Source organism: Gadus macrocephalus, chromosome 18 (assembly GCF_031168955.1).
Source record: "Gadus macrocephalus chromosome 18, ASM3116895v1".
Lineage (NCBI taxonomy): Eukaryota > Metazoa > Chordata > Actinopteri > Gadiformes > Gadidae > Gadus > Gadus macrocephalus.
The window spans coordinates 9,109,076-9,136,980 of NC_082399.1; the positions used below are offsets into that span (position 1 = coordinate 9,109,076).

A 27,905-nucleotide genomic window follows, 5' to 3' on the forward strand; every position below is an offset into this window, starting at 1 on the left:
TTTTTAGTTTTTGTGATAACTCACTCTTTTCGGTTTGCTGCTCGTTGCATTGATAAGGCTGGGCTAGGGAGTTCATTTACAGTTTCTTTGCGACGGGGAAGGGGGATAAGAGGGTCAAGGCTGTAGAGTCACAATTCGCTGTATAACCAAACATGGACAGTACTTAGGCCTACTTCATTGGGTTGTTTAAAGTAGGGTGTGGTTTAAATGGGTCGTCCTCACATAAAATGGGTAGATGAAAACGATGTTTCGTCCATTCTCAAAACATCTTCACTGAACAATTCTCGGAATCTGTATTATATAAGGCTCTGTTGTACTTCCATCAATAGGCCTACATTTTAACATCATCACCATCTTTTTTGCCGGGTGAGTTGCTGCTCTAGCCTATAAAAGTGTTAAAAAAAGTTTGTTGAGATTGAGATTCAAAATAAGGAACGGAAACAGAATTTACTAATTTCCGCACCTATCCCATTGAAAGGATTAAATTCACCATCCATTTCTACAGGAATCGCGAACAGGAATTATTCTGTAAATGCTTAGCAGAAGCTCAATATATAACGAAACAGGAAACCGGTGATGAAATCCTGCTGTCTACACATCCAAAACAATTAATCCCTACCCACCCACCACGATGTCTGTCACCACCACGATGTCTGTCACCGCCCCGACAGCTGTGGATGCCGGGGGTCGCTGCCCACCTATCGGAATACCCCTGGAAGGCATCATCCTGCCGCCCATCCTCACCGTATACGTCATACTTGGGCTTCTAGGAAACGTAGTTGCCTTTTGGATCTTCTGCTGGAAGCTCAAAAGCTGGAAATGCACTGTGCAATTCCTCTTCAACATTTTAATTGCCGACTTCTTCGTGCTGGTGAGCTTGCCACTGAGGATCGATGCCTTGCTCAGGGGTTACTGGGTTTTCGGTGACGGCATGTGCCGGATCAACCTCTTCCTGATGTTCACCAACCGTTCGGCCAGTATCGGCTTCATGACGGTTGTGGTGATCTACCGCTACTTTAAGGTAAGCTCACACGTTTAGACCGTTTACGCATACCGTTTACGTAGAGGTAGATGGCAATGGCAGTTAATAGGATATCCTATTCGATAGCGATTGGGACCTGGTTACCAAAAAATAGAGTGAAATAGCGTACAAGTACAAGTAGGCTACATGAGGCCAACATTTGTTTCAAGTTTACACTCGTTCGTTCGCCTCATAAATCTGGCTCTCGTACTAATATAATAATTTAGAGGTTATATTTTTAGTAGTGGAATTGCATAAGGATATGCAATTGTTTTTCTTGGCTTTTGGAAGAATTGAACTTCTAGCAAAGTACTGAATAAGCCTATGTATGTTGCACACAAAGACCAGAAGTCACAGAATCAGCGATAATCAATAGTGATTGTCAGTGCTTTTTACAGTTAATTTTCGACCCACTTCCTGTACACTTTTCCTCCCTATATGAGCCCCATCTCTGCAGGACCTCTCTAACCACAAGCCACAGGGCTTTACCCAAACTGTAAACCTAACAACAAAGGGACAGACAAGCGAACATTTTCAATAGCACAAGTGAACTGTTTAACACAATTTTGAGAGCTAAACCGTTGCCACTCCTTATAGTTTGGCCTTGAATGTTTAGATGAGGAAAGCCAATTAATAATGATATACTCCTGCTAACTAATTATATTGAAATAATTAACAAGAGGGATACAGACAAGATAATGGGACATACAGAACAGGGGAGACGGTAGGCAATAATAATATTTCTCTTTGCACACAATCAATTTTAATAGCATATGCGATCAAAACTATACAGCCCTGACCTCACAAGAATTGCCTCTCGCTTCCCGCGCAGGTGGTGCACCCACACCACCGCTTCAACCGCATGACCAAGAGACAGGCCTGGTACGCGGCGGCCTTCCTGTGGCTGCTAGTCATCGCTCCGCGGGTTCCTATGCTGGCGTTCAGCCATATCAAGGGCGAAGGCAACCAGACCCAGTGTTTCTTCTTCACGTCCTACGGGGAGGCGTCGTGGGCCATCCTCGTCCTGGTGCGCATGCACCGCATCCTGTCGGTGCTGGAGTTCCTCGTGCCCCTGGCCATGCTGCTCTTCTGCTCGGCGCGCATCTTCTGCGTCCTGAAGCGTCGGCAGATAGACACGGCTGAGAGCGTGCGCGCGTGCGCGGCGATCGTGGTCGTGTTTGCCGTCTGCTTCCTGCCCGGCACGGTGACCACGCTGGGGCTGTGGGTTATCGGCGCGCAACGCCCGATCGACTGCGCCTCCTTCTACGTCTTCACCCAGATCACCGCTGTATCGCTTGGCCTCAACTTCGTCAAATTGGTGCTGGATCCCGCCATGTATTACTTCTGCAGCCCCATGTTCCAAAACGCCCTGGTGAGCGCGCTGCCGAAGGCGCTGCGCGGTGGTGGTGGCTGCTGTGGCTGCACGGGACACGGGGGGGAGGGAGACGGAGAGGAGGCTGCGGTGGGGACACAGTCCACCGCACAACATGAACTCTGACCCATCCCGACCGAGAATGCGAGAAAGACGATGGAATGATCATTGATGACAGCATTATTATATATTAGTGAGGCCTTTATGATAAGCATTAACTGCCTTCAACTGTAATCAACTTTATAACTCACATATTATTATGTGTCTGTATGTTCCTTCAGAGGAGGCTGCAGTTTCAGGACCGCTGCACTTTAGGACCGCATATCATGGTTGCCTTCAAGATTAACCAAGGTTTAGAGATGGTTATGATAAGAGAGGTTTAGGGTTTGGGTTAGTTTGGTTAGGAGGTTAGATATGGTTAAGTTTAGGTATTGGGTTAGAGATGGTGAGTTTAAGGGTTAGGGTTATTTTATGTTTGACAGGTCTATGTTTAATTAGCCATATGTGGTTAGCTATGTGTTGTATTTTATCACGTTTTCATGAATTATTCTAGAGTGACGAATGAATTGAAATGTGAAACAGTGGCCCTTGGACTGCGGTCCTGAAAATGCAACCTCCTCTATTGTAGAAATGATCTCTTAAGGCCCATTCACAACGTTAAATACGGATACGGACCGTTTCGTCCGGATCCGGAGGTATGAATCGGCCTTTACTCCTTTGGGCATATACTGCATCCCTCTCACTATGCTGGTACAATGTTTTCTGCATTGTTCCATTCAATAGAGCTGTGATTTTTCTTTTTTGTCTACAAGATATTGCATTATACAGTCACCATGACTGTATATCAAGAAGATTCTAGTTATACTTATGTTATCCTTTCAAAATCATAGGTAATTCCAGTGAAAATATACGAATATAAATAAAAATGGAACTCCTCACACCAACGTCACCTACATACTTTTACTTGTATGCATTGCTTTATACAATATTATTCACACACGATGCATTATGACACATTCCTCAACCAGCATCTCCAGTTCATCATTTTTTGTAGTTTATGTTTGAGAAACAATTATCAGGAGAACATTTTGTAATGCACGGAAATAAAAGTTTAACTTGTCAGAATGTTCGATTTCCTTCATTATATTTGACATGCTATTATAATGAATTCATTGAGCCCCTATTATTATTTCCACAAAGAGTATTTTAAAGGTCCCATGGCATCCTACTTTATGGATGCTTATATATCAGTGTTAGAGGGCCCTTGATACAGTATTTGAAGACGTTCAAGAAATGCAGCCTTGGTGCAGAATTACAGCCACTACGAGCCAGTCCCACAATGGCCTTTCCACAAACGTGTTGCCCGCAATTGTTGCCCGGGATTGTCTCCTGCCGGCCCCCCGGTGACGGTGCCCTGCTGCCGGAGCACCACCGCCGGCGGGCACAACCGCCACGGGGCTCCACTACTGCTGCCCGGCAGCGGGGCTCAGGAGGACGGAGACAATCCCGGGCAACATCCCTTTCTTCTCCATGTCGCGGTTCAATCTGGACTTCAGGGAGTCAAAGCCAAATTTCCTTTTTCCCCCAATTCCTTCTCCACCATGGCCGAGATAACCCCCCCACTACGAGTCTCATTGTGGAAGGACCGTCAGAGATGTCAGAGTACCCGACGCAGTCTAGTCTTTTCACCAAATGGGAGCTTTACGCCCACCCTAACTTATGTTGCGTGTTATGCGCCATAGCACTAATAGCAGAACGGTTATCCAAATAACAAAGAAGTGTACAACACTTGCATTACAATGTGTGTATTCACACACCCACACACACACACACACACATGTGTCGCACGCACGGTCGTAGATCATTGTCTCATTGGAAAGCCAAATTCTCTCGGCGGGCAAAGCAGAGAAAGGGGAGGGAACATGGCCCCTTATGACGACAGATGGAGCCCGATTCCTAATATTTAGTGAATATAGCCTATTATAAAACAATATTAATATTAGATCAAATGTAAATACATGTATATGATCAATCTATATACAAATCTGTTCGTAACTCATATTCGGAACGTGGTCCCCCGTGAGCCAGGTGTATCTCATCCGTGTATCTCACGCTTTATAGGTCCATGATTTCAGTCCATTCAGCCTGACTCGTGCTATAGGTGAGGCTGCTTAAACCAGCAATAAACCACAAACACCCTCCACAATAACATATGGAAACAGAACAGTGTCCCACTGACAAATAATGGCGACTATGTTTATATAGTATAAATATTTGTTGCTGTGCTGATGGAAAATAACTGCTAACCTCGAGCTAGGACGCGCTACTACAAGCACACCTACAGGTAGTTGAGGGAACGGGGTTAGAAAAGAGACCTCATGGAAGTTGTCGATTAGTTATTGCCGAACAGATGGTTGAAGAGTAACAACAACCTATCTTATCGCATTGAAGGAGGATAGTGAGTATTTATTTATTTTTTGTTCTATAAATACATATTCACTGAAGAACAATGTCAGCATCCCAAATGAAACTACATCTCCATATGGCCCTAGGACTAACTATTTGGCAAATATGCATAAATGTCCTAAATAACTTTTTAAGAATACCTGTTGAAGCTCAATGCTTCAATAGAAAGCATGACACAAAAGAAATCACAAAATTCTCCATATTTTTACAACAGTCAAATAACGTTTTATTTTTTCTTGGGAATAGTATGACGACAGCTTCATGGGCAGAACGTATGCAAGCATACGTGTGAGTAATACAAGAAAAAGTTTACATAAGAGTGTAACTTGGTCTTAATTTGGGGAATTCTAATCAATTAGAGCAACTGTGGTTTTTCCACTTGATTTCAACATGACTTTGACCTTTGGTATTTCTGCATGAGGAAGGAAATCAAACAAGTCATATAGTAAAACCGTGATAAACGTCATGCTAACAACATAATACAAGCTATGTACCCCAATATAATGGCCACATCTTCTACCCCTGCATGTTATTGTTTTACTATTTTTTTGCAGCTCTGATTGTTACATACATACCATGTTACTTTGTGATGTTGTTTTACAAATGTGTGTAACAAAGATTTCTATATCAAATAAGACTCCTTTTTCAATAGGCCAATAGAAAAAGGTTTTTGGTTTCTTATAGCGTTCCAAAAATAAGATTTTAAGTATCAATATTAAATCCACCAAGTTAAATAATGAATGATAATATAAAATAATAAAGGTTAAATCAATCAAAATCCTGGAAAATTATTTTAAAACATTATTATAAAATATTTTCTTCATACAATTATTCTAAAAAAATATTCTTATTTTTATTAACACTGCTTTTATTTAAGATTCGTATTCCAAATATGATTATAGAAATAATAACAATTATCAATAACATTTGCGTTGAATTACATGTGTAACCAACATCGACTCTCTTCACTTGGTTATTAAGGGTGCGTCCCATTTCTACCCCTTACCCCTCCGCCTTACCCCTCCCCCTTGGTTTGAAGGGGTAAGGGTGTCCCAATTCTCATTTTGGTTAAGGGTGTGGTTTAAATGGGTCCTCCTTACATAAAAGGAGAGGAAGAAAACGTTTTCTCGTTTCTTCACAAAAAATCTTCACTGGACAAGTCTCGGAATCTGTATTATTTAAGGCTCTGCTGTACTTCAATCAATACTATTTAACATCAACACATTCTTCTTTGCTGGGTGAGTCTTTGCTCTTATAAGTGTTTAAAAGTTTGTTTATATTGAGATTGAGACTTTTTAAGATACAGAAACAGCTCTAACTTTTTTTATCACTTATTGTATCCCATTGAAAGGATTGACACACACAAGATTAATTTATTTCCTCCATGTGACCTCATATTACTTGTTTTTACAGGAATCAGGAACAGTAAGATCCGTTTTATTCTGGTAAAATGTTTAGCAGAAGTTCAGTGGATAACAAAACAGGAAACAGGTGATGAAATCCGGCTGCCTGCTGCCTACGCATCCATAAAAAAGGTGAAAAAATGGTACAAGTGAAATCAGTGTTTGCTTTTCATGAAGCCCTTCACGTAGCTATAAATTGTTCAATCCCTTTAGAAAAAAGGATTTGAAGAGGGAGAAAATAAAATGCCCACATTCCTGCTACTTGTTGATAAGCTCTAATCCTGGTTTACTTTCAACATTGAGAAAAAGGTATTTCCATATTTTTGATTATTGGGTTGAAATATGTTCACATTTTTAACATGTTTTCCTTTTCTTTTTTTAAAGGCCCTGGCTAATGACCAACGACCAATCAAAAACCTTCACCTCTTAAAATCTAACGGCTCAAAATCCACAACAGAAAAATAAACATAAGACAAACTAAAATCAACCTCACTATTTATAATTCATACCCACCCACCACGAACATGTCTGTCACCGCCCCGACTCCTGTGGGTCGGTGCCCACCTATCGGAATACGCCTGGAAGGCATCATCCTGCCGCCTATCCTCACCCTAGACGTTATACTAGGGCTTCTAGGAAATGTCATTGCCTTTTGGATCTTCTGCTGGAAGCTCAAAAGCTGGAATCCCAATGCGCTGTTCCTCTTCAACCTTGTAATCGCCGACTTCTTCGTGCTGGTGAGCTTGCCACTGAGGATCGATGCCTTGCTCAGGGGTTACTGGGTTTTCGGTGACGGCCTGTGCCGGATTAACCTCTTCCTGATGTTCACCAACCGCTCGGCCAGTATCGGCCTCATGACGGTTGTGGCGATCTACCGCTACTTTAAGGTAACCACACACAAATAACTTATTGCACTATACCAAATATGTTGGTTGCACACAAACACCATAAGTCACAGAATCAGCGAACATAATTAGTGATTGTCTATGCATTTTACGGCTCTGACATTACACATTTCCGACCTACTTCCTCTTCCTCCCCTATATGAGCCCCATTTCTGCAGGACCTCTAACCGCAAGCCTATAAGGGCTACGCTAACTTTATTAGGTTGCCGCAAAGGTGCCAACAAGATTTCAGCAGCCCTAGTACAAATTCATTTGCAAATAAACTGTTGCCACTCTTTATAGTTTGGACTTGAATGTTAAGATCGAGGAAAGCCAATTTATAATGATAATTATACTCCTTTTAACAATAATTGTATGGAAATATATATAACAAAAGGGACGGACAAAAGATAATGGGAAATTTGGGACAATAATAAGAATATTTCTCTTTGCACACAATCGATTTTAGTAGCATATGCGGTCAAAAGTGTAGCACTGTACAGCCCTGACCTCAGCGTAATTACTTTCTCCATCCCACGCAGGTGGTGCACCCACACCACCGCTTCAACCGCATGACCAAGAGGCAGGCCTGGTACGCGGTGGCCTTCCTGTGGCTGCTAGTCATCGCTCCGCGGGTTCCTATGCTGGCGTTCAGCCATATCAAGGGCGAAGGCAACCAGACCCAGTGTTTCTTCTTCACGTCCTACGGGGAGGCGTCGTGGGCCATCCTTGTCCTGGTGCGCATGCACCGCATCCTGTCGGTGCTGGAGTTCCTCGTGCCCCTGGCCATGCTGCTCTTCTGCTCGGCGCGCATCTTCAGCGTCCTGAAGCGTCGGCAGATGGACAAGGCGCAGAACGTGCGGCGGGCCATGCGCGCGTGCACGGCGATCGTGGTCGTGTTTGCCGTCTGCTTCCTGCCCGGCACGGTGACCACGCTGGGGCTGTGGGTCATAGGCGCACAACGCCCGATCGACTGCGCCTCCTTCTACGCCTTCACCCAGCTCACCGTTGTGTCGTTCGGCCTCACCTTCCTCAACTCGGCGCTGGACCCCGTCATCTACTGCTTCTCCAGCTCCATGTTCCGCAACGCCCTGGTGGGCGCGCTGCCGAAGGCGCTGAGCGGCGGCGGCTGCTGTGGCGGCGCGGGGGACAGGGGAGAGGGGGCAGCGGTGGGGACGTCGTCTGAAACGCAGTCCACCGCGCAGCAGGAACTCCAACCCCTCCCGACCGAGAAGGCGACCGAGGCGACGGAATGAACATTGATGACAGCAATAGTACAGCATATATAAGTTAGGCCTTTATTGTTAGCATTAACTGCCTTCAACTGTATTCACTTTTATTACGCAAATATGTGTCCCTTTGTGCCAATACTATTTTCCTTCAATAGAGGAGGCTGCAGTTTTAGGACTGCTGTACAATTGACCGCATTTCTAGGGCCCTATACATTTATGTATTCACAGTGTTTTTGTCGATACCCTTTGTTCATGTCAATTCTGGGCCATAGATACTTATCTACTGTAACCAGGTCTACAGAAAGTTTGGTGCCAAAATCCTATTTGGAGCGCTATTCAAGTTTCAGTTAAACGCATGGCTTGGCCGACCTGATGAATGAACATTTCTGAAACTTGACATGCACCTATGACACTCCTGAACACGTGTGTGTGTGTGTGTGTGTGTGTGTGTGTGTGTGTGTGTGTGTGTGTGTGTGTGTGTGTGTGTGTGTGTGTGTGTGTGTGTGTGTGTGTGTGTGTGTGTGTGCGCGTGTGTGTGTGTGTGTGTCGATAGCTCCAAAAATATATATGGTTTTCTTTTCCATTTCCATCGCAAGTCCGCGTAAGAAGGTGGCTTGAACTTGAAAACTGCCAGATAGGCTACATAGAGGACCCCTCCCTTAACATTTGTACATAGTGTGTGTGTGTGTGTGTGTGTGTGTGTGTGTGTGTGTGTGTGTGTGTGTGTGTGTGTGTGTGTGTGTGTGTGTGTGTGTGTGTGTGTGTGTGTGTGTGCGTGCGTGCATGAATAACACATATGGTTAGACGTGACTAAATTCAGGTATTTGGTTAGCTACGTGGGTGATCATATTTTCATGATTTCCTTTTTGAGTTCCTTGTGAGATTCCCAGGGTCCTAGAAATGTGAAACTGTGGCCCTTGGACTGCGGTCTTGAAACTGCACCCTCCTCTATAGCAGGAACTTACTCCTTGGGCAGCTTGCTGCATTTTCCCACTGTTTCCACTGCATTGTTCCATTCAATAAAGCTGTGATTTTTACATTTTTTATCTCCGAATTTTGCATAATACATTCAAGATTAATTTGTAATTTGATTTTATTTGAAAGAAGATTTTAATTAGATCGTGCATGATTCTATATTTGTGCGCATGCAATTACATATTCCTTTATCGAAAACAAATTAAAGTAGACGTAGAGGAATTTTAAATTTAGACCATAATTTTGTGCATACCTTTTTTCCAGAGCATGTACATTCCTAGAGTAGCTTACAATTATAGTAATTTCATCAACTATTTGTAGAAGGCCTCAAATATAGGTCCCTCTTCGTGGAATCCTTTCAAAATCATTAGTAATTACAATATAAATATACATACAAATATATTATATATTATTATTTATTATTATTATTATTATTATTATTATTATTATATTAGAATACTTTAAATACTTCTCCATCACAATGGTTTATTAAATCACTAGATTCCATTTAGTCAAACGATTTATTAATTAGAAAACCAGCTTCCGAGCTTTTGTTATTGTCTCAAACCTTATGTTTAGATTATAATTGTTTGTAACGCAATAACAACATTTACGACAGGAATGTCGATGGTCCACTACATTGGGTCCTGAGGAGGTCGCTTCCGAATGACGTCTTCCCATAACAACCACAACCAAGCTTGGCTTGCTCACTGTGCGAGCGAAACGTGATTAGAAGACTATGGGTTTATGGACATAGGGACACATTTGTAGACATAGATATCAATGTATTCTAATATAAAACTATAATTTAGACATAACCCGACACAGACATCTGAGTATGTGATTATTATAGGGGTTGGCAAGCTAGTTTAATGTTAGTTTGCTAACCAACACACTTCCCATTCAACGACTGCAGTCAACCTTATGAGTTGCTCCTTCAATTGTAGACTCTAGACTTTATTCAATAAAATCAATTTGAAAATGGCAAATGTCGACACTTCGGTGACAGGTGGATCCATGGTGAGCGGACACTCGACATGGGCTTGCAGAAGTGAACAGAAACTGTCAGAGCTGTTTCTCCCCATTCATCTCATTCAGGACAAGCATCTCACTGACCTAGACAGCGCCACAACAAACGGGTACGTCTATTGAAACACTCGCGGCTTTCCTAACGGAATACAACATGAATAATGCTTATGATATATTCATGGCGTGACAAATGGTCATGGGTTAATGGACCACGAGCAGAAACCGTTCCGACCTGATCAAATCATTGCATGATTTGTCCTATTGTACATCTCTGCAGAGGTAGGCAACTGATGGAGCATGTACGTTTATGCGGGTCCATTCCACACCCATGCAAAGATTGCATACACTCGTGGTGTAAATGGAAACTGGATAAAACTGGCATATATTCTCGGTTATATTCAACATTACTGACACTGACACACACTACTTGACCCATATCTTTTTATTCTCCGACCTAGGGGTTCATGTGTGGGGCTGTTGGAGCAGGGGGAACAGGGCTCTCCTTGCGTCATTTCACTGTGCTCGGCGTCACAGCCCCCTTCCCTGATCACCAGCCTGCTGGTGACGAGCGAGGCCCGAACCATCGAGGTCTACTCCCAGAGTGGGGACTACTGTGGCACCAGTAGAGGGGAAAGGGATAACGGCATAGAGACCAACGGGTAACCAAAAACTAACTGCGTGGCCAATGTGGTTTGACGAAGTTGTATGCCAAATGTCGATTAAAAAAAAGCCTGGAAGCCAGGAGATACAATTTCAGCCATTGGGGAGCATTTGTCAATGTAGCATGACAACATTCACATGGAATTATCTTGATAGCATGACAATAGTAGCATCTCTACTTTGAGAAGTGTTCTGTACACACGATGAGTGGATAGGAATACTTGTGTTGTGCTTCAGAAAGCTGCTGATGTGACCTGTTTTTCTTTCCATTTTGTTCTAGGGATGAAGACCGGGGACCGTTTTATAAGACGCACCTGATACTTGAATCCCCATGTGTATCCTGCGACGTAAAGGTTGGTTAATATAATGGAATTGATTCATTGTCTCTATTTAATAGGAGTGGCTATCCTTCTCTCCTGTTGTGTTTTTTGTTGATGCTTTTTTCCAGACTGTATGAGAGAGAGACCAAAATACAAGCTGTCAGGGAATTTAGATGGAGGCCTAGGCCTTCTGGCAGCTTCAAAGGCATTGAACCGCGCTCAAATAACCTGTACTCTATGCTCTAAACCCAAGATATCATACGCACGACCTTAAGGCTGGTAGTCAAGCAGTAGAATAGCCAATTGTGTCTCATCAGTCTCCACTCAGTGTTCCACTAATGTGAGGCCTGGTGTGTAAATTAATTCACACCTAATCCCTACTCTCCCGTCTTTTCTTCCCCTCCCCTCCTCCCTCTCACCCCCTCTGTAGCTTCTCTCCCTGGGCGGGAGGAGCCATGTTGCGGTATCTCGTATCCTGGTTGGCCTACAGGCCCAGGGTCCCTCGCCTCATGCAGACTGTAGCCCCGCCCCAGGCCTGGGCTTAGGCCTGGGCCCCAGCATCGACATGCAGCGGGTCCAGACCCTGGTGGGGGAGATGGGCTCCAGCCTCTCTCCCGGAGCCCAGAGCCTCATGGACATGGTGAACGTCCAGCAGAAGGTGAGGCGGAGCCAGGCTTTCAGTGAACAGCCTCCGTCGCAATTTCAATACCTCCCTTTCAACTGTGCTGTGGGTGGAGTTCTGAACTGATAACAATGTTACGAAACAATGTTGTGGTTGTTTCGTCCAGAACCAGGCCAGTGCTCTGGGCGGGCTGCTGCCCCTCCTGTTGGGGAGCGGGGCCTTCTCGGCCCTGGCTGGAGGCGGCGCCGGGCCCCTAGCCATGGTCCGGAATGGACCCCTTCCAACAACCTGCATGGTAATAATCCATCTGGTCAGCCCATAATGTTGAACCGCCACTGGCAGGTTGACAACCCCAAATGAATGAACGTGTGGGCAAAGTATGAGGCAATTTGATCTGAAATATACCTGCACATTGCCCTTTGAAAGGGCTACATTCATTTGGACTAAAGCGTGTTTAAAACCAAATAATGTGAATTTTTTTCATGTCATGCCTAGTAAAAGTTTGTCCATTCCATTACATAGCCTAGGACTAGGGGCCTTTGAAGTAACCGGGATTAAGCGATCAAATACAATTCATTTATCTTATTATTGTTTTTTTTTCTATATGGTCACCAAAGCTGCTGTCTGTAAATTTAGGTTTGTTACATATATCTCAGCATATATTGACATATGTGGGTTTTCATTGGATACTCTTGACCCTCTTGTCCCCTAGCCTGCAGCTAACCGGCCCCCAGGAGGTCCAGCTCCTCCGGCCCAGAACGGAGCTCTGGGATCGGATGTTTCTCCCTCCTCATCGCCTGGAGACTCTAAGGATACAAGTATGGGCTGGTGCTTGCTTTGGTTCCCTAAAAAATATTATTCAGACTGGCTGTAAGGCAGGCAACATAAGTTGCAATACAATTCGGAAGTTTGCACCATCTCTGTTTTTCCAGATGCCCAGGAACCAATCGACAGAGCCCAGCTTGCAGAGATGATGTCTCACTTCCTGAACGGCCAGGCCCCGGGCCGAGTCGGGGGTGGTGGTGGCGGCCTTGAGCTGGGCCCCACCCCCGCTCACTTCCTGCCCATGCTGCAGAGCGTGTGCGGTCAGGTGACCCAGCTGAGGCTGGACGACGCAGCGAAGAACGGAACCTGGTGGGTGGCCCTTTCCAAAAAAGGATTTTCCTGTTCTTTTTTGGTACTTCTTTTTTTTTACATAAGTTAGGTAAAACAAATATTTTTCATAACAAATTAACACAAAATAAACTATTCCACCATGAATAGGGTCCAGTAACACTATAATGTGTTTTGTCCGATTATATTATCATATTATTATATTTGAGGTACACTTTTGTTCAAAGTGTCTTGCATGTGAGTTCATTCTTGTATGTCCTTTGGACATTCAGAATAGTTGGGAAATGAGAATCGAACACTTCAACCAGGCAGTGTGGATCTGTTATCTTTCAGTTTTACTCCAGTAGACGGGACTCTATAAGTAGAATTCTGATGGGTAAATATGTCCTAGACGGACAGAATCTTGTGATAAGTTGCTTAATATAGTGGAAGTTAAGATGTCGCTGAAGGGGGATGGCTATACAATTTTAGTGACACAGAACAAGTCAACATTCATCCAGGTTAAATCGTATGTAATACTCTTCAAGTTAGTAATATGATCCCAATGAAAACTATACTACATATAGTTGGTTCATTTGAACAATCTTTCAATGAAGAAAATCATGCCTGGAGCTTTAGATATTTAGTCGGTGTGTGCGAGTCCTCCCACAGAGGCGGTCAGATTGCTGTCAGAACTGAGTATACAAGGAACAAACAGACCCATTCATCTAATAAGACAACCGATTCAATTGTTATCACTTCAGGGTAGGACTTTTGATGTCTACGGTTTGTCAACGGTCATCAACTCAAATCAAGGAAAAATAACTATTTCACCATAAGCTACTGCGTGAGTTACTTACTTATTGGCTAAAAACCTAAATCATACGCCTTTTTTATTCGGTTAAAATTTTTTGATTCCTTGATGAATTTCCTTGACGATGACATTAACTTGTAGTTGTGCTAATGTGGCCACCAATTGAATGTCATTGGTGGATTGATTCTATATAAGGGCCTTAAACCAACCACCAGAGAGCACTGAAGAGAAGGCTACTGACACAATGGCTTAAATTGGTAGGCAATGTTTATGATAAATAGAGTTACAAAAAATGATGAACACTTACTTAAAAGAATAACCTAAACAAACACTCCCAAGTGTTTGATCTCATCTAGATAGTCAATTTCTAGCAGTTGGTTTCAGCGGAATCCATTATAACAATGTCCCACTAGTCTGATGAATGGAAACGTTTGTCAGGGGTAGAAAATGAGAGTAAGTGGGAAGTCTAGAGACGTCACTTGTGTTTCCAGTCCGTCTCAGACCGTCAGCGCGACTTTCAGCCGGTAGGTCTCTTACCCATACTGGGGGACGCAACATACTAGTATGGAAATCTACCTAGAGCTTAACTGAACTCTCTTTTGATTGAGGCTTTCTTCTAGAAATGTTTGGCATTGTGGTTGTTAATAAGTGTTGTTCACGAGCGTTTTGAGGCTTTTGCACTGTTGATTTTGCTGATCGGAGGATGGACTGAATGGAGTAATTGTATCTGGACAGGACACAGTCTTCACTTTAAAATAAACAAACCAGTAAACCGTAAAGTCACACACCCTAGCCGCTAGACTATCTCCTCCCTCCAGCTGATGGATTAGACTAGCAATCGATAACAGATTGAGTAGGTAACCAGTGGAATTCACCGGAATATAATGTTCCCTTCATGATGATCAGCCTGGCTCTGTGTGTGTGTGTGTGTGTGTGTGTGTGTGTGTGTGTGTGTGTGCGCGCGCAGGGAGCTGGACGAGGCGATGGAGCGGCGCCTGGAGGACATGGAGCGCAGGCTGAAGGAGCACGTGGACCGGCGGCTGGACGCCCTGGAGCTGAAGCTGGAGCGGCTGCTGCTGGCCGCCCTGCCCGCCACCGCGGCCCTGGGCCTGGCAGCCGGACCGCCGGAGGCAGGGGTCGGGCTGGTGGACGGCCGGCCGTCTCTGGAGCCGCTGCACACGGCGTGAGACCGGGGAGTGAGACCGGGGCCCCCCCAGAGGGAAAGAAAGGTCAAAGGCTAACAAGACTATTGCTTTAATCTCGGACGACAAGACCGTCGGATTCAGACCAGCATGTTGCTAACCCAAGCTATGCTAACTCCAGAGGGACCGAGAGGGGACGGAATAATCGGACACCGAAAGCTCCTGCTTTAGGGAAGAAAGTTCACCCCAAAAAATATCTAACAACTGATTTGTAGTGTGAATTCATATCAGTGGTTGATGTGCGCCCCTTGAATCCAAGATGAGCCACGGCCAAACGGAGCGTATTGGTATAAGAGTGTTGCTATGGGTGAGAGGATAGCGTAGCAGCCCAGACCACGGCCCGGCCCCCTTGAGCCCAGAAGGTCCTGGTTCCAGTATCCCTCTGTCCAGTTGGAGTCACAAAGTTGTATTTTACTGTACTGAACTCTAGATAGAACAAAGGATGTCATCAGGTCTATGTGGAAAAGCACTGATACTGGATATAAGGTTTCCAACCAACAAACGTGTTGGTTTGAAGGCTATTGTTAACAGGATGGAGTACATGGGATAACTAAATTATAACGTGTATGTGTCACTAAATAACCCTTGTGTCCCTTAGCAAGACTCTCAAACTGAGCATAGCATTTTGGGTAAAAGCCCCAAATACATAGACTCCTAAATGTAAAAGTCTATTTATGCGTTAGCAAACCTCAGTACTTCAAGTGTGCTGAAGTAGACCCCGTTTTATTTTCATGCCAACTGTGAACTGTTGGTTTTAATGTGGGACTGTACATATCAATGCCTTGTAACAATACTGTCTGCAACTGTAAAATGTCGAATGGAACTTAATATTTTACCTGTTATACATTTTTGTTTACTGCTCTGCGACACGTAGAGCAGGAATAAAATATATTTGTGCAATACTAAATGAGAGGAGAGTGCCTTTACCTGATACGTGATGCAACCATCTCCAAACCACACGAAGCGCGGTTCTTCTGTTGACCACAAGGCGGCGCTGTAAGTTCATACTTCTGCACTCACTGACACTAAATTCTTCAGTGCAATGCAAACCCAAAGTTTATACCTGAAACTTCAGGTTACTTTATTCCCTGAAGTTTATGGCAATACATGAAGTTCAACTCAGGATTATGTATTAAGGAAATTATGGTTGGCCTTATTATGTCCGAACTCCTAAACTAAAAGTTGTTTGTCCGAACAACTAATTTCTATGAAGTTATCTTGCCTGACATCAATTGGCATACAAGTTATTGTTGAATGGAAGAAAGGAAAGCCCCTTTCATCAGCATCCGATTCTGACGTATGAAAAGGGGGCGGGGCTATAACTTGGAGGTTGCAGCCTATAACCTGGAGGTTGCAGCAAGTTTAGTCACTTCACCCAGGGCCGGCGCTCCGTGAAATACCCAAAAGGCAAGATCTCCGAGCGGGGGCGGGGGATGAAGGTTTAAATTACACAAAAGTAACAAAGAGATGTATCTACTACTCCAGACAACCTGGGACTTTGTCCTCGGACATGAAGGTGTTATGGGCTCGCCTTTCTTCCCCGTGCTGTTTTCATTCAGCATCTACCTCTTCTTCTGCCTGCCCTTCGTGCTGATGGACTGTCTCTCGGTGTGGGTGCCGCTCATCCGACGATACAAGACCCAGCCCAACAACACCGTCACCCTGAAGAGCATCAAGAGCTGCCTGGCGCTCTGCCTCTACAACCACCTGGTGTTCATCCTGCCCGTGACGGTGTTGCATTGGTACTGGAGGCCGGTGAACCTGCCTAGGGAAGCCCCCAGCGTCCCCAGCCTGGTTGGAGGTGTGCTGGCCTGTCTGCTCCTGTTTGACTTCCAGTATTTTGTGTGGCATCTTCTCCACCACAAGATCCCCTGGCTGTACCGCACGTTCCACAAGGTTGGTGTTTTTGTGGCTTTGTACAGTGGTTCCATTCCTGCACCTCGTGACATGATGTTATTCTGATTCCTATAGCTACTCTGCATTTTGATTCGAATAAATAATGCAGGTCGCTCTGCAATTTAGGGTTAGTTGTTGTTGTGCTTTAGATTCTTCCCAATGCCTTACTTTTGGATAAACCCATGTAAACGACTTTCTGAAGGAATGTATTTGTAGTAGACATATTAATAGTCTGCTTGTTTTTTTTAATGGAAAACAAGCCACTTTAATACCACAGTGTTTTCCCTATAATTGTAAACCACCAAAAAAGAAGATAAAAGAATGAGGTAGATAAAACTAATAGCAATAAAAAAATCGATGCATTAAAAGTAACGCAGCGTAGGCCTATTCGTGAGGCAACGCAAGTGGTGTCGCTACGTACAGAGTTCCTTAAATCACTGCTGGAGATTGGATCAAACAGAAATCTCTCCCTTCCCGCCTTGTCCTGCCCGCACGTGAAAACGAAATGACTTTCTCAAGTCACACCTGGCTGTTCACGTAGGAGGCGATTATGATAAGTGGGTGTGTTTTGGAGACGTGAGTTTCCCTAAAATAGCCTATCACCCTTTTCATAGAAAGTTGGTATCAAAAATGAAAGTGTTGCAATACACACAACACACCTTGATGTTATCAAACGCAAATATATTGATACCTCCCTCTTGCCCTACAACGTATAGGCTACTACAACTTGTGGGAAGAGGTTGTGTCCTACAAATTGACTATGACAGAGATACCCGAATGTGATTGGTTAAATAGATTTATCCGCTGGTGAGACCTGTAAAGAATCTACCTTGGTTCAAAAACAATAATATTTGTATCCCTCCCCTAAAGGTTCACCACAGCTACACAGCGACCTCGGCCCTAACCACAGAACACTCTGGGGCCACGGAGATGCTGTCCCTTGCCTTGTTCGCGGGCATCAACCCCTACCTCCTCCGCTGCCATCCCCTGACGGAGCTGGCCTTCTTTGTGCTCAACATCTGGCTCTCGGTTGACGACCACTGTGGCTACGACCTGCCCTGGGCCCTGCACCACTGGGTGCCATTCGGACTCTACGGTGGGGCCCCCCACCACGACCTACACCACCTCACCTTCAAGTCCAACTACGCGCCCTACTTCACCCACTGGGACCGGCTGGCCGGCACCCTGCTCCGGCTGCCTCCACACCAAGAACACCATGAACACCCCGAGTGAGCGCATGAGGGCCACCTGGACCCAAGAGGAAGATCTGTTGTTTTCTAAACGTCAGTCAGGCGTTAACTAGTTTCCCATGTGTGACTCTCGGGCAATAAATCTAGACCAAGAAGGTGCGGATCAAAGATCCAGATCTGTTTTAAAAGATGTTGAGGATCAGTTTGTCCTGATCTGCACTTGTGCATGTGCTATGCAATCGTTGTGCATGTCAATTGGGAACAGGAACTTTGCGAAAGACAATGGAAAATTGAGCTAATGGGAGCTTTTTTCCACAGAGAACCAGAGTGAATTATGCCGACGTAACTAGTACAAGTAGAGCCAGTCAAGCATCTGTATATGCCCCTCAGCCATAAAAGTGGTTCTCAGGCCTGTGGCTGGAAGATGGCAGGCATGTCATGAGAGGCTCATCCAAGTATCGACATTAACTTATAAGACAATTGGAAGCAATGCAAAGCATTTTGGATGTGTTACAAGGGATTCATATTCATTTTATTGAGAGGCATTTATTTAATTATATATATTTATATTATTATATTTAGTTATATATTTTCTCATGTGCTTTTCATATTGCTCAAAGTATTGAGCATTGCAGGTGAAACTAACTTATTAAATGCATTAAGTTGTGCCTTTTAAGGTGTATAGGCTTTATGTCACAACTCGCTGGAAAAGGTTATGCAGGTATTTGTTTATTCAACTTGTCTTTCATTTGAATTGACTAATATTGAGTTGGCAAAATACAAAATGTGAAACAGGATGTTACATGTACATGGTGTGATTTAAAGGTGTGTGTCAGATTTGGAAGTTCAATATGTATGAGCCAATGCATGTGGCCAAATACTGTGAAAGTCCTGACAGTGGAATCCGAACCAGAGTAATGTTTGTGCGTCACCTGCACAACGTGATGCTACACAAAATAATATAATGCTGTAAATACTACATAATAAATCGATTATCATATAAACCTCTCCCTAATGGAATACGTTCTTTATAATCTGTGGTGAGAAGCCACATGCATCTGATGGCATCACAGCTCACTGTTTTTTTGTGTGTGCGTGTGTGTAGTGAGTGTGTGTGTGTGTGTGTGTGGGGGGGGGGGGGGGGGGGGGGGGGCAGGGGAGGGGGGGAGGGTCTATAATGAACAGCAGATTGAGATAACAATTGAGATTTAGATTCATGTAATACCATACCATACGTCTTTATGAATCGAAAATCAAATCAAAACACGAGTCACTGGAAAGAATAAACATGTGGTTGTCAAAAAACTAAATTAGTCGGGTGATGCTTACAGGATAAACACTTCGGCATATCGTTTAAATGCTGAACGCAATTTAGCCATTTTGGTTTGCCTATTTATCGTTTTTTAATGTTAATTGATAAGTTAAAACGGACAAATAAGGGAAAAAAAATAGGCACCCATTGAGAGGACTTCCATTTACTTCCACGCAATATTTTGCAAATATTCACATTCATACAAGGGAAGGCAATTTAGAGAAACCGGATGGAGTGAGTTTTTGACTGGCTTTTTGATTGGTTTAATCACGTGCATGCGTAGGCCTACGCGTTATTAGATTTATCCGAAGGCGGACGACGCCTTCTTGAGTGCAGAGTCACCTCGTCTTTTCATTAACAAAAACACTGCAATGAAATATGATGAAACCACACTAACCTGTAGGCCTACAGCTGACCCGTGAAACTTTATTCATATTGAAAAACTTTAATAACTTTCCTAACGGAAACAATAGATACACAAGAATCAAAAACACCCGTCTGTCAACTGACACAGACAACTGCCATGTCTGTGTCACTTTATTTAATTCATTACATGTTGTCCATTATTCATCAATGTTTAAATACTAGTTATACAATAGTATGACGTTTATGTTTTCAATAAACCTTGATGATGTCAATTTGACATATAGCTACATTTAAAAAATAAAACCTTTGGAAATACTCTGAATGCTCTGATGGCTTTGGCTGAGATTAAACAGGAAACGGGGGCCGAGCAGGGGGGAAATCTGATTGTTTATTTCTATCGCAAAATGATTGTAGTTCATACTGCCGGGAAACTCCAATCGTGCAAAGCCCATCAGGGGACCAATGACGCGTTGGCCTGTCCCACTCCTCTACAGGACACAGTCCATTTAAATACTTCCGTCCAACATACACTCTTGATTTCAACTAGCACCACCACCCACAGCCTCCACCTGCTCTGTTTTATAACAGTCAATGGCATGATTGGGGTGACTTAGAAGTCAAAAACAGAAGAATGAAGAAGAATGTATTAATTCCTCCCTGCCAGAGCCCTGTGTCTGACCACAACTTTGCATTCATCATCAGACAGTTAATATGTTTCGCCTTCACCCCCACGGTTTTCTGGATCAATAATAAAGTGTGATCAAACTTCTTTGGAAATCTAAGAGTTAGTGTCTGCATGCATTCCTCATGGCTCATAGGCTATGAGTGACTGTGTTAACCCCAATATAAGACGTGGTCGGTTTCCTGATAATGCGTCTGACAAAGTGGGGTTGTCTTACATTCGGGGAAAAGTCTTAACCAACTCCATCTGGTTCTTTGCTGCTTCTCATTCCCCGTAAGTGTTGGGCAGTAACAGTTAGCGTATTTTGAGAGAAGAATATCCGACCAATCCGTGGCCTCTCGTCTGACCCGTTTGGCAGACAAGTTGCATTGAAACACACCACGAAGCTAACACAACCGCTAACCACACAGTAGCCTGTACTGTACATTCTGTGGTTGCGCGAGATGCAATAACTCTGTATAATATAATATTTGTATAATATTCTGTATAACGGTAACCCAATAGGAAACGCGGTAACATCTTTTTGTATTTTTTCTAAGAAAACAAGTTATGATTGGAAGGTATCTGATAGCCCCGCACTTGTCATTCGTTTTGATGGGCTGTTGTTGGTGATGAATTAGGCAACAATTCATAATGGGGCAGGGACTCAAAGCGGGAGAGAGAGTAACACAGAGTAACAGAGAGCTACATACAGCCAGGTAGCCGGATGGTCGTTGGGGTGTCCCGCATGAGCCTGCGAATAAAGGATTGAACATTGTGTCTTGACCCTGTGGTCTTTGGAAGAAGCAGACGTGAAAACAGCACCTTCACAATCTGCCCACGAGCAAGACACTTCACAACCTGCTCCAAAATAAATGACCCTTTTCTGTTTTCATTTTGTGTGTCACGTGTTATTCTTTATAGATATGTGTTATATGTCATTAAGAGCACATGACAGGTACAACACTGTTGCCTGTGTGTCCTCAGGAACTTGTGCTTCTTTTGAGACATTAACACGCAAAAGAGTTCAAATATTGTCCCATGCAGGACTGTGCCGGGTTACTTTACTCTTGGGTAAGTGTGTGACTTGTACGGAGTGCCAAAAGATCAACAGAGCCTTCATACATCTTGGATAAAACATGGACGGTCTTGGAACCAAGTACACCTGGATTATATGCAAGCTTCTCTGTAACAGAATATGAATGCACACACGTACATGTTTCTAGTGAGAATGAAGAACCTATCCACACACACACACACACACACACACACACAATCTGCCAGCATGGAGACATAAACACTTGCACATATACACACACTCTCTCTACGCGCTCTACCCGTTGAGCCACCTAGAATGATATTATCTTGAAAGAGTTGGTTGAAATTAAAATTGAAAGATTGGACATCTGGAAAACATCCTCCTTTTTTGGTGAAAGATTGAAATGGAAATGGTCACCCAGTCTTGCAGGACAAACTCCATCCCCCAAAGATGAACCTAAAATAATTGATCTGGATGAGTCCCAGAAAGAAAAGAAATACAGCCTTTATTTTGTTGCGTGTTGAATGAACCAGAGAACGTTGAGAACCCATCTGGAATGTGTTTATACATGGATTGTGGTTGCGAAATACATGGCGGCTAACAATTATTCATTTATTGAGCTAACATGTTGAAAAAAGCATGGAGTATGTTTACATGGTTATTTTCAATATGTGTGTGTCTGTATGTGCAAGGGTTTGCGTGTGATTCAGGGTTGCTGCAGCCTAGCTTCTAAACCTTTACATCCACAAGCACACATGTACACACACATGTATGAACGCACACAAACACGCTCAAACACACACACACACACACACACAGATACACACACACACACACACACACACACACACACACACACACACACACACACACACACACACACTCACTCAGAGACATAAAGACAATTTATTTAGCAGGAAAAGTAGCCAGAGAAAACAGCAGTCTGATGCCTACTACCTTGTGGCCGTATCCCGTGGCTCTGTCTGCTGTTGTTCACGCTTCAATTATTCACACAGATTGCTTGGGGAATGCAAGCGGATGGGAAGCCTTCAACAATGCACCAGATGACTAATACATTTCTTTAGAACCGGGAAAGCTATAAAATCGAATATAAAGTAATTTACATTTACATTTATATACCATACCATAATACCATTACATTTAGGTATTCATACAAACAAGTGCTATGCATTAAGAATGGGTAGGTAAACCCATTCCCTGTATACATCAAAGCTAGCTGTGATAAGACACTACACAATGCTTTAAGTGCCAGGACGCACAACATACAATAAGTGTGTAGTACAGGACAGTAATACGAATCGAGGAATACGACTAGACCTAGACGAGGTCATGAGATTTCTGACAGTTAGTGCTGTATTAGTGAAACTACACAAAGATGACCATCGATCCATGTCTGAATGACAGTCACACATTTGGTCCTCGCACTGTAAAAACAAATTTACATTGCTTTACATTTCACACCAGAAGTCATACCGAGGGTCCAATGCAGAGGTGCGGAAAAAAATGTCAACCATGCCTTGAGAAAATGACAGATGATGAAGGCTGACGGTGCCTGTGGTTGTATGTGTGAAGGTAAACTGACTCAAGCTACTGTTGGGTGCACTCACACTAGGCCATCTGGCCGTCAGCTTGGCTTGGTTGTAGCCAAATGACAAGGTGGTCGAAGAATATATCACTCGTTCCAGTTATTAGAAACCATGTGTTGCCACAGAGAAGGAGCGTTTTGGTGAGTGTGGACTTTGTGTGTGTGTCTGTGTGTGCGTCTGTGTGTGTGTTTGTGTGTGTGTGTGTGTGTGTGTGTGTCCGTGTGTGTGGGGAAGTGTGTGGGTGTGTGTAGGGCCATATCTTACCGTAATACGCTACAGCCGCATGTCTTGAGAACCAGAAGGAGCGCAATGTCCGCCCGTTCATTATGAGACGCCATCACTGAAATATGAGAGATTTTGTAAACAATGGGATTGTGTAAATGGTGCTCTCTCGGTACTTACCAAGCTCAGCAAGACTCAAGAGTATGGTACGGCCAGACAGGAAACTCTGATTTCCCTTTTTGATTTGCCATTTACAAAAATAGAAGAACGATTACACCATATTCTCTGTTCTCAATTCTCCTGTATTCTCTGTGTTCACTCGGTGCCCAGTGTTTTAGCAGCAGTCAGCACTAAGTTTGTCCCAATCAGAACCATATGTTGACTTACAGAGGCTTTTTCTCTGGGGGGCTGTAACTGCAGAACTCTCAGGGAAACTATAAATAACTGTTGTCAAGTTCAACGTCCCACTGCTTAGCATTTGGTTGTTCTTTATAAAAGCACCTTTTCAGTAGAGTCTCTATCAATGAAATGGTGATCTTAAACACATCGCGATGCCTTGATAGACAGCTGAGAAGCTGAAACGTATCAATAGTTAAAAGGACCAAAAAAGGCAGTTAACAGTTCCCACGTCTGTATTTTGCGTTGGTGTAATCATTCTTCTATTTTTGTAAACGGCAAATCAAAAAGGGAAATCAGAGTTTCCTGTCTGGCCGTACCATACTCGCTGAGCTTGATAAGTTCTGAGAGAACACGATTAGCACAATCCCATTGCTTACAAAATTTGTCATATCTCAGTGATATCATCTCATAATGAAAGGGTGGACATTGCGCTCCTTCTGTTTCTCGAGACATGCGGCTGAGTCAGAGAGAGAGAGAGAGAGAGAGAGAGAGATAGAGAGACAGAGAGAGAGAGAGAGAGAGAGAGAGAGTTAAACACAAGAGAACCAGCAGACAGAGAGACATAATGTTGGATTTTCTTTGAACCCAAGTTCTAAACACACACACACGCATGCCAAACACATACACACATGTACATCAATGCGTATGACTGAATTGCTGACCTTTCATGAACCCCTGAAGGCAAACCCACACACGTCGGCAAAAACAGACAGACACAACAAACACAGTTTGCCAGCCTCTGATATCTCATGCATCTGAAGGCAGGTTATGATGTGACCTCTTTCCCTTGGACAGAGATTGATCTCATAAATCAGACTTGGACAAAATTGGATGAAAAGGGCATTTCCCCTTTCGTTCTCCTCATTTTTGTTTCAAACCATCATGTTGCTGGAGACGACTGTCTGTATGAGCGTACTTGGTGAACACAACTCGGCCAGCAGTAGTAAACTGCACAACAAGTGTCAGATTACAGTGTTAAGATTTCAAATCAACACAGTGTAGATTAGCCACTGTTGGAAAACACTTTAAAATGGTGTCACTTAGTGGGACTTACAAGTTCTGCTGTAACATAGTAGGACTGCCGGATCTGAGATTTTCTGCTGCAACAAAGTAGGACTGCTGGATCTGAGATGTTCTGCTGTAACATAGCGGGACTTAAGGGTAAAATCAGAATATACCTTTCAGTCAAAACACTTTAAAATCTCATTTTTAAGGCCTCATCCACTATATCCACATGAGTTTCACTTTCTGATATACATCTCAGTTACATAGTAACATAGTGGGACTTAAGGGTAAATCTGAATATGCCTTTGAGTCACAAATACATGTACAGGCAAGAAAAAGCACACACACACACACACACACACACACACACACACACACACACACACACACACACACACACACACACACACACACACACACGCACACACACACACACACACACACACACACACACACACACACACAAACAAAAAGTTTTTTTTTGTTTTTTTTAAAGCCCTAATTGCAACACGCATATCTGAACGTCAGGCAGACGTGGGCGACTACACATCACCTGAGGCTTAACCTCAACAAGACTGAGCTCCTCCTAATGCCAGAATAAGATTGCCCACACAGTGACTTACTGGTCACTGTTGAGATCATCACTGTATCTCTTTCTCAAACTGCCAGAAACCTCGGTGTGGTACTGGACAATCAGTTATGCTGCACCGCAAACATCACCGTGGTGGCCCAATCCTGCAGATTGGCTCTCGACAACATCTGCAGGATCTGGGCCTTCCTCACAAGTGAAGCAGTTCAGCTCCTAGTCCAAGTGCTGGTCATCTCCCGCCTCGACTACTGCAACTCGTTCCTGGCTGGACTCCCTGCCTCTGCGATTAAACCTTTGAAGCCTATCCAGAACGCGGCAGCGCGCCTCATGTTCAAGCGACCTAAATTCTCCCATGTGACCCCCCTCTTTCGAGACCTCCATTGGCTCCCTGTAGTAGCTCGCATCAGATTCAAGATGATGGTACTGGCATACAAGGCGGTCGATAGAACTGCCCCAGTCCACCTCCAAGCGTTGGTCAAGCCACACACCCCAGCTCGATCCCTCCGTTCAACTACCTCAACTGGACGTCCGGTAACAGCATCGCTATGAGCAAGGAAAGGTTGATCCGCGAAGTCACAACTCTTGTCTGTTTTGGGACCTCAGTGGTAGAACAAGCTCCCTGCCAATGTTAGGATCGCAAAAGACTCAAAACTCACCTGTTCAGAGTTCACCTAGACTCTGCATAGCCATCCAGTCCATCCCGCCCACCATTGGTTGTTGTATGTCCTTGCACTTAATTACGCACTTATTGTACGCACTCAATGTAATTTCACGTCCATGACATTGTTTCACTTCTATGACAAATGTCTTATTGTAAGTCGCTTTGGATAATGGCGTCTGCTAAATTCCCGAAATGTTAATGTAAATAACATCTCCAAGATTAGTAGGAAAGTCTTTGGATTCTAAGAAACCTTTAAATTAAGCTTGTGTGTGAATCCAGTCGGCATCCGGGTGAGTTCAGGCTGTGCAATGTGGAGACCGGCAGCGTTCCCTAACGTAAACACATACCTCTCATGTCCTGTCAGGCTTGGGAGTTACATCAATAGTGAAAGGCTTCTTATAACACCGTTTTGTTAAATACTTGATTCTTAGTGGTCAAATATCACATTTAGCAGTTGTTACAGAAATTTCTACCGAAGACAAACTCATTGGTACAAGTGGATTAAAGCCATAAGATGGGGATGCTTTTTTACAGTTTACTAATGCTAAACGAGTATGGTTTATCCAATTAATGAGAGAGGCAGTGAGAGAGGGGGTGAGAGGGGATGAGAGAGGCAGTGAGAGAGGGGGTGAGAGAGGATGAGAGAGGCGGGTAGAGGCCCTTATAAGGCCTTGCCACACAGGAAGGGCTGATCGGGATCGAGTCTCATCTTGTGGTTTTCTTCACAGTCTATTGGGTATAAACAAAGGTTGTACACACTGGAGAGAGAAACAACTGGGCTATAGCAAAAACATACAAGCGGCACCTCAACTCACGCAGGTACACACATGCACGCACGCATACGCACGTATACACATTCACGGCCACACATAAACGCACGTGCAAACATCCACACGCACACATGCACGCAAGCATGCACGCACACACACATACAGACATGCACTCACAGACATGCTCACGCACACATACACACACACAAAACCACAGAAATATTCACAAAAAATACGCATGAGCAACATTATCCAGCTAAATCGAAATGCACGTTCTGGCTTGTTCGCCGAACCTGCTTGAACCGACGTTGTCGGTTCTTGTTCTAGATGTTGGCATCTATAAAACAGTTCTGCCGTCATCGTGTCAAAATCACACGGTGAAGGATCTTGCACAAGCAGAAATTAAGGTTTAATTGAGTGGAAAACTTCTGAGAACGTTTATTCTCGGAAGATGCATTTGTGGAAAAGAATGTAATGAACTAAGGGAGCTGTTTATTAATCAGCGTGGCAGTTTTTTTTCCTGTTTTTGTTGCAATTATGGGTTTTGACTCTACTGGTCTACTTACGGTATTTATCCCTCTTAGTTGCAATTCACAATCGCTTTCTTTGCGTTTTCCCTTCTCCTTTTTGCTCATCATTGCGATTCATAGTCCATTTTCTTTAAACAAATACGGATCTGCATCTTTTGGCTCCTTTTCTTACTTTTAACTTCCCTTATGCCTTGTCCTGTTTCCTCTCTCTCTCCCTCTCTCCCTCTATCTCTCTCTCCCTCTCTCTCTCTCCAATTGTAAAATAGCTTTATCGCCACTGACATAACTCTTTGCCCGCTGCCATGGAAACCAAACGGACTTGGACGCAAGCATACCTAATACTCACTTGTTCTGTTTTCCCACTCTGTCAGCTCTGAATGACACTGCACTTGACCTCGGGTGAACCCACCCTCCCTCCCTCGCTCTCTCTATGGGAGACCTTGCGCTGGCTGGTTAGATGACGTAGCCATACACGAAGGCATAGCCCCCCGCTGAACTAAGCAGTATCTAATCTGAAAGCCAATAACGCAGCCCTCTGTCTGGGCCCGTCCTAGTATTTCAGCAAT

The 27,905-nt window shown here is 43.9% G+C and overlaps 4 protein-coding genes across 7 annotated transcripts; all 4 read left to right on the forward strand.

Moving 5' to 3' along the window:
* The first annotated feature begins 233 nt into the window (after positions 1–233).
* Positions 234–3,518, forward strand: LOC132445958 (hydroxycarboxylic acid receptor 2-like). 2 transcript variants are annotated; one of them, XM_060035966.1, is made up of 3 exons: positions 234–366; positions 506–1,021; positions 1,854–3,518. In XM_060035966.1, exons 2-3 carry the CDS (start codon positions 632–634, stop codon positions 2,517–2,519), a joined length of 1,056 nt encoding a protein of 351 aa, XP_059891949.1. In that variant the 5' UTR covers positions 234–366; positions 506–631; the 3' UTR covers positions 2,520–3,518. The 2 variants fall into 2 exon arrangements, with proteins under 2 accessions (XP_059891949.1, XP_059891948.1); XM_060035965.1 differs by having other exon boundaries at positions 251–1,021.
* Positions 3,519–5,954: 2,436 nt separating this feature from the next.
* LOC132445957 (hydroxycarboxylic acid receptor 2-like) lies at positions 5,955–9,586 on the forward strand. Of its 3 annotated transcripts, XM_060035963.1 has the most exons (5): positions 5,955–6,097; positions 6,273–6,394; positions 6,476–6,571; positions 6,647–7,149; positions 7,689–9,586. In XM_060035963.1, the coding sequence occupies exons 4-5, from the start codon at positions 6,787–6,789 to the stop codon at positions 8,400–8,402; spliced, it is 1,077 nt and encodes a 358-aa protein (XP_059891946.1). In that variant the 5' UTR covers positions 5,955–6,097; positions 6,273–6,394; positions 6,476–6,571; positions 6,647–6,786; the 3' UTR covers positions 8,403–9,586. The 3 variants fall into 3 exon arrangements, with proteins under 3 accessions (XP_059891946.1, XP_059891945.1, XP_059891947.1); XM_060035962.1 differs by lacking the exon at positions 6,476–6,571; XM_060035964.1 differs by lacking the exons at positions 6,273–6,394; positions 6,476–6,571 and having other exon boundaries at positions 5,968–6,097.
* A 161-nt stretch (positions 9,587–9,747) lies between these two features.
* Positions 9,748–15,999, forward strand: c18h10orf88 (chromosome 18 C10orf88 homolog). Its single transcript, XM_060035961.1, has 8 exons — positions 9,748–10,492; positions 10,841–11,041; positions 11,323–11,395; positions 11,793–12,020; positions 12,151–12,279; positions 12,697–12,802; positions 12,917–13,118; positions 14,858–15,999. The coding sequence occupies exons 1-8, from the start codon at positions 10,335–10,337 to the stop codon at positions 15,075–15,077; spliced, it is 1,317 nt and encodes a 438-aa protein (XP_059891944.1). The 5' UTR covers positions 9,748–10,334; the 3' UTR covers positions 15,078–15,999.
* A 445-nt stretch (positions 16,000–16,444) lies between these two features.
* Positions 16,445–19,188, forward strand: ch25h (cholesterol 25-hydroxylase). Its single transcript, XM_060035967.1, has 2 exons — positions 16,445–16,988; positions 17,859–19,188. The coding sequence occupies exons 1-2, from the start codon at positions 16,560–16,562 to the stop codon at positions 18,219–18,221; spliced, it is 792 nt and encodes a 263-aa protein (XP_059891950.1). The 5' UTR covers positions 16,445–16,559; the 3' UTR covers positions 18,222–19,188.
* The last annotated feature ends 8,717 nt before the right edge of the window (positions 19,189–27,905 follow it).